The sequence below is a fragment of the Physeter macrocephalus genome, chromosome 16 (assembly GCF_002837175.3).
Source record: "Physeter macrocephalus isolate SW-GA chromosome 16, ASM283717v5, whole genome shotgun sequence".
Classification (NCBI taxonomy): domain Eukaryota; kingdom Metazoa; phylum Chordata; class Mammalia; order Artiodactyla; family Physeteridae; genus Physeter; species Physeter macrocephalus.
In genome coordinates this window covers 44,127,089-44,133,989 of record NC_041229.1, presented here as the reverse complement: position 1 = coordinate 44,133,989, position 6,901 = coordinate 44,127,089, and the positions used below count along the sequence as shown (strand labels likewise).

Sequence of the window (6,901 nt, the reverse complement as noted above, 5' to 3'; positions counted from 1 at the left end):
TAGTGGGATTGCTGGGTCATATGGTAGTTATATTTTTAGTTTTTTAAGGAACCTCCATACTGTTCTCCATAGTGGCTGTATCAGTTTACATTCCCACGAACAGTGCAAGAGGGTTCCCTTTTCTCCACACCCTCTCCAGCATTTATTGTTTGTAGATTTTTTGGTGATGGCCATTCTGACTGGTGTGAGGTGATACCTCATTGTAGTTTTGATTTGCATTTTTAGATATTTTTAATGTATTTCAAGTGTTCTATTGCACTAGATATTTTCTAGGTGATTTTATTGGTTTATTTATTCTTTCTGCATACATATGTTTAGTAACTACCTTGTTCAAGGCATTCTTTTAGATACTATGGATACAGTGGTAAACAATGTAGTCTCCTTCTTCACAGTGCTTACATCCTAATGAAAGAGAAAGACCTTAAACCACTACTTACATAATGACTCATTTGTTTAGAGATGTGCATATCTCTAGGGGTCAATGAAGTGACATTTCAGAGAATATCAGTAAGAGGAAGAATTAATTATTTGAAAAGCAGATCTTGATTATGAATTTGGCCATATTGCTAGGCTAACAGAGCCATTAATGAATTTTAAACAAATCAGGATCAAATTTGAGTTTTCATAAGATTATGGTTGCTGCAGCCTTGTAGGAAGTTCTTTTTTTTCAATTTTATTTTATTGAAGTATAGTTGATTTACAATGTTGTGTTAATTTCTGCTGTACAGCAAAGTGATTGAGTTATACATATATATATATTCTTTTTCATATTCTTTTCCATTATGGTTTATCACAGGATATTGAATAGAATTCCCTGTGCTATACAGCAGGACCTTGTTGTTTATCCATTCTATATATAATAGTTTACGTCTGCTTATCCCAAACTCCCAATCCATCCCTCCCCCACCACCCCCCCTTCCCCCTTGGCAACCACAGGTCTATCCTCTCTGTTAAAGACATAATGTTGAGCCAAAGAAACCAGACATCATAGAATATATACTGATGATTATATTCATATAAAATCCAAAAAGATGCAAGTTGTGTGTCAGTTGCAAAGCACATTCGGGGATGCCATTGAAAATGCTATTACGAGTATCCAGGGGAGAGGTGAAGGAAGTTGGAAATGCAGTGGTGGTAATAGGCAAGGCAGAAAGGACAAAAAATTTTGATATTATTTTGAAAACAAAATTTATGGAACTTGGAAAATGATTACATAAAATAGGTGAGAAAGAAGGAGATATTAGAGTTGCCCTTAAGCTTTCTGGCCTGTGCAAATGAATGGTGATTGAATTCATTGAGATAGAAACAATAGGAGCAGGGCCAGACATGGGGTGAATCTCATGGTGGTATCTGTTACACAGTGAAATGGAGTGAATGGCACATCAGGGGTAAATATATCTCTGAGGCAGCTGGATAGCCTTGAGCCTCAGAAAAGATTCTGCCTGCAGATACTAATGTGAGAGACATCAGCATATAAATTGTTATCTTTGCCAATCTTTACAATCTTGCGTAGTAGTGATTTTATTCTGTTTTATAAGTAAGTAGATTGAGAACAGAAAGGTAAAGTGACAAATTCTAAGTCACAAAGCTCGTAAGTGGCATATATAGAATCCCAAATGAATTCTCTCTCCATGACTCCACAGAAGAGAGGGTTCTCTTTATACTTGCCTTGTACACATATGTTCCACCTCATTGTTCCTTCCCTAGTGTCCCAAATGGGTACTTTTTAGTGAAAAGGCAACAAAAACCACTGGAGGAGAAAAGGGAAAGAAGGCTCAAAAAGTCACATTAGGGGATTAAAGGTATTTATTATTTATTTATAGTTAAATTTTTAAAAATAAAATTGATTCAAAATGTTTTATCTATTTAGAGTCTTTTCATATAGCTGTGAGCTTACGCCACTAATTTTAGAGAAGTTTTGCTTTAAAATAAGCAACAGCAATTGCTTATTTTCTATTTTATGAATTATTCTATTGCTCCTTCTGTTGTACTTTCAAGGAGTTTAAAATTTATCTTTCATTCTTCTATTCATTCATTTATTCATTCATACAGCAATGTTTATTGAGACACAATAATACTGAGACACAATGCCAGAATAGAGTAAGCTAAACTTTAAGCTTACTAAAAAATTCTTTAAAATTTCTTGATATAATTTAGTTCAGGCAGTTAATTATTCATCATTTAGGCACTCACGTTTATAATTACTTAATTATTTTCCGTAAAAGGCAGCTGATGTCTTCTTGCTTTAGTCAAACATTTTCTCTTATAATTGAATTTAGTGATGTTTTTCAAAATTGAGTAGCAGGTGATTTTGTTGCATGCATAACTGATTGAAAGTTTAGACCAAAAACCTTTGGCAATGAAGGGTTGAGTCCTTGATGCTGTTGGCAAATGTAATCCTGCTTTCTGTCTGGTGTTACTTTGTTAAGAGCTTCCTTCTTCCAATATATTCCAAAAGACTTGGACATTTGATTTTAAAAATGAGAGGAGGAGGCATGTTCACAGTAACTGGAGGGTCTCATTCTGCACATGGGGTTTGATGAGGACTTGTTCACTAGCGCTTCCCTATGTGTATACACAGATGCATACTGTTCCTTCTGCCTGGGATGGCTTGCCATCAGCATCCCACACTCAAGTCCTAATTTATTCTTCTACTCAGTGGGATAGTCTCCTGGGATGCCTCCTCTGACTCCCCAGGCAGTTTTAGGAGGTCTTTTCCCCATTATCCCATTGTATCTTTTATATACTTGCATTGGAACAGCATTGCTCTTAAAATAATTTGTTTACTTGTCAGTCTCCTCTCCCAGTTATTATTTCCTTCAGGCCAAGGGCTCTGCTTACTCAGCCTTTCACATGCAGTTCCTGGACCACCACCTGTCATTTATTGTGTCTCAGTAAACATTGCTGTATGAATGGATAAATGAATGAATAGAAGAATGAAAGATAAATAAGACATACTACTTGCTCTCAAGGGTTCATGATGAAGCCTGAAAAGTAAGACATATATATAAATAACTACAACATGTAGACAATTGTGCCAAGTGTCACAAAGGAGCAATGAAAGAAAGAGCCTGGAAATCCAGAAGAGAGACCTGAGCAGAATCAGTGATCAAAGCAAGTGTGAGAGAGAAAAACTCTTACTGGAAGCTGGTTCAGTTGAAATATTGATGGAATTACTATGGAGTAAGAAGAATTGATAACAGTTATAAATTACTTTTTATGTGAAAGACATCATTCCAAAGGTTATACATACATTGTAGAGTTTAAATATTACAGGCAAACTTTCTAAGTTACAGATATTGGATTGGTTAAATTAGGATAATGATTTCTGACTACCTCATGTGTTTGTTGTGTGGATAAATGGGCATATGAATGCGCTTTGGAAATGACAGAGCACCAAACAAATAGAAGACTATATGATTATTCTGAAGAGAATGGGTAACAAGAAAAATGTAATTTTAAGTAGGTAAAAAAATAGAAAACTTTTGATATTAAGAAATAATTTAAAGATACACTACTGAGGCTCAAAAGCAAATAACTGAGGAAGACAAGTCTAAATTTTAGGTTGAAGCCATTAAGAAATACAGAGTGTTTCAAAGAAGACAGTCCATTGGTGACAGTAAAATTGAAGACAACTTGAAATGAACTGAAGTAGAGAAATAATAAGAGAAGCTGGAGAACAGAAGGACAGACAAAGAAATAGTGTTTTAAAATTGTGAAAGAATTTGAGCTGAGCCTTAAGCAATAAAGAAATCATACTTATTATGTAACCTCTATGTAATCTGCATTTTGTGAGACATTTAAAATGCACTATATATTGAAGTGACTAATAACAATGCAAACTAAGCTTTTGTAATTTCATTTTCAAAATAACTTTTAAATGTGTTAGAATGGTAACCTTTATGTTTGATGAAAATAATTTTCACATTTTTAATTTCTTTATTTTAGCTTTGTTAGCTTTCATTTCTTAGATTTAAATTAATATTAATCCAAAGTTATAAATCTTTTAAATTATAATCTATTTTATAATGTTCTTTGCAACTTATTGTCCCCTCCTGATGAAGAGAAACAGAAATCTGCTCTATTGTTTCAAATTATGCTTAATGGATTCTAAGAATTTTAGAGGTATCTTAGTGACGGCTGGCAAAAGGACAGTACTAAGGACAAAAAAGGAGAAAGTAATAGGAGAAATGGGGATTGAGCCCTGTAGCCCCACTTAAGCCAGTGAAGCGCCACTGTTATCTTCTTTGAATGAAGATTGGAATTTAATATAAAATTAATTTTTGACAAATTCTCCTGCTTTAACTATTTTGAGTGCTTGAGTTTATGGTGATCAATGAGACTCCCACTTTACATTTCACTTCATGTTGCTACCCATTCTTTCCAAGATATTTTATTAAATAAATATTAATTTTCTTTTTATATTGTTGATCTAATTTTTATGATATATGAAGCTTACATATAACTGTAATTTCAGAATATCCTAAGATACTTTATCTTTTATTGTTGTAGGAATCTAACTAACTTTAAAAATAGTTAGGACTTTTTGAAGTGCAAAAGGCAGAAACTCCATAGAAACAAGATTAGATAAAAAGATAATTTATTGGTTTACAAAATCCAAGGAAGGAATGAACATTTGAAATGTAAGAAAGACAAAAATGCAGCTGAGACTGAGGGACAGTAGGAACCGGGAAACTAAGCTCCCTAAAGATTCATTCTCTGCCTCTCTCTCTTTCCCCCTCCCTACCCCCTCTCTAGCTCTAAGACTGTTATCAGCTCCTGAGTCATCTGACTCTTAATTCCAGCACAGTGAATTCTGAGTAATGATTCTAACTGGCCCAACTTGAGTCATTGGTTCACTATGAACTAATCAACAGTAGCCAAGAAAATAAGTCATAAAAAAATGTTGTAGTTCCCACATCAGCAACAGGGGGAAGGTAAGGATGGGGAGCAGATATAGGCTCAAATATCCATGGCCTAAATAAGTTAGTTTATTTATTGCTCAAATGGCAGTCTTGGTATGTTGTCAAATACAAGCTCCATAATTTCAGGGACCAGAGCTGCTTGTTTCTTGTAGTTCTATAAGACCTAGGGTTTACCCTTGATCACATGATCTATGGTGGCTCACCAACATACTATCTGCATTAGTTGAAAGGGGAAAAGGGAAAAAGAGAAGGCATACCTTTTCTTTTTAAGGGAACTGCCCCAAAGTTACATGTATTACTTTTGCTTAAGACTTAAGTCACATAGCCATAATTTGCTACTAGGTATGCCCAAGATGTACTCTCTTCTTTCTTTTGTATCACAAAATGGATATAGAGTATCTTAGAGTGTCTTGTAAATAGTGATGGGAACTTTAAAATCAAGCAAATAGATATAATAAATTATTAACTCCAAGTGGAAAATAATGTAAGAAAGGAAATGTAATCATAGAATAATATTTGGTTCAATTGTAAATAATATTTAAATACTAAAAATAATGAAAATCCGAGATGTGGATTTGACCCCAGATCATGGTATTAATATGCTGAAAATATGGAGGAAAGAAAAGGGAAACTGTAAGAGAGCTCAAATCATTGTTTATACCTGAGGAACTCCAGAGATAAACTTGACAAATTAAGAAGCTGTAATATTTGCCTATTATTTAGAAATATGGAGTCAAATAACAGAATAAATAACTAAAAGAGTAACAGTAGCTGACTTGGGGGCAGGCACTGTACAATTTACAGATCAGATAATATCTATGAAGTTTAAAACATCCCAACAAGGTGGTATTGTTTTCCTATTTTCCTGATGAAGAACCTGAAGCTTACGAGTATTAGGTGTAACTTTCCCAAGATCTTATAGCTAGTAAGTAGCAGAGCTGGCATTCAAACCCAAGCATCTGACTCCAAAGTACTATGCAAGGATGATGATGATGATGATGATGATGATGATGATGATGATGATGATGATGATAGTAAAAACATTGGGATGTTTTTCTATTTCAGGACCAGACAGTTTTCAAGATTACATTAAACCCTACTTAGAACAAGCAAGTCAGATCTGGCCATGGCTCATAGTGGCAGCCGTGGTAGGGTCTGTCCTCACTGCTGTGCTGGGAGGACTCACTAGCCTGTTTTGTCATCGAAAGAGAAAGCAGCTTCCTGAAGAAAAGCAGCCACTCCTTATGGACAAGGAGGACTACCACAGCTTGTTGTATCAGAGCCATTTATAAAAGGCTTAAGCAATAGAGTTGGGCCAAAAAACCTGACCTCACTCTAAATTAAATGATGTTAAAGTCCCTAGGGGTTGTCTCAGCAGAAATCCTTGGCATGTGTCTATGAAGATCATTATAGAATTGTTATCTTAATACAAAATATACCCCTCCTCCAACTCAGGTAGAAGCCACCTGTGCTTGCTTTGCTGTATTTTGATCATTCCCTTAATGGTTTTCCTCAAGCCCATATTTCCAAGGAAAGGATGCCATTTGGTAATGGAGGTGCTAGTCTGCTAGTCATATCTGAATGAAAGTGCTCTTATAAAATATGAGAACAGTTGTGATTATTTTCCTCCTGATTGTTTAATGACATGTTTCTTTTATTATCCCCTTTCTTTGATTTTAATAAAATAGTAACAAATTTACACTAATTGACTCCTTTGAGCTCGAGAAATACATTTTAATTTTCCTAAGAAAGCATAATGTTTCCCTTATATTTTACATTCCTGCTCCAAAATATGTTATGGACTTCAAGTAGAAAACAATCTTCAACTCTTTCCTGCCATAGTTCTGACTGTACATTTTAAGGCCACTGAAATCAAGAGCCTTTTGCCTGAAAAGAATCTGGTGAAGTACCTGTCTCAAGATGTACTCAATAATTATGTTGATGAAGATGATAATAATCTTATTATAGAGCTTGTT

The 6,901-nt window shown here is 34.6% G+C and overlaps 1 protein-coding gene across 1 annotated transcript in view; it reads left to right on the top strand.

The window, feature by feature from the left end:
- The window catches only part of TYR (tyrosinase), a 108,570-nt gene extending 101,944 nt beyond the window's left edge, over positions 1–6,626 (top strand). The window contains exon 5 of the mRNA XM_007111230.2: positions 5,991–6,626. Within this exon, the coding sequence (XP_007111292.1) occupies positions 5,991–6,217 (227 nt within the window). The 3' untranslated portion in view covers positions 6,218–6,626. The remainder of the gene's footprint in view (positions 1–5,990) is intronic.
- Positions 6,627–6,901: the final 275 nt, after the last annotated feature.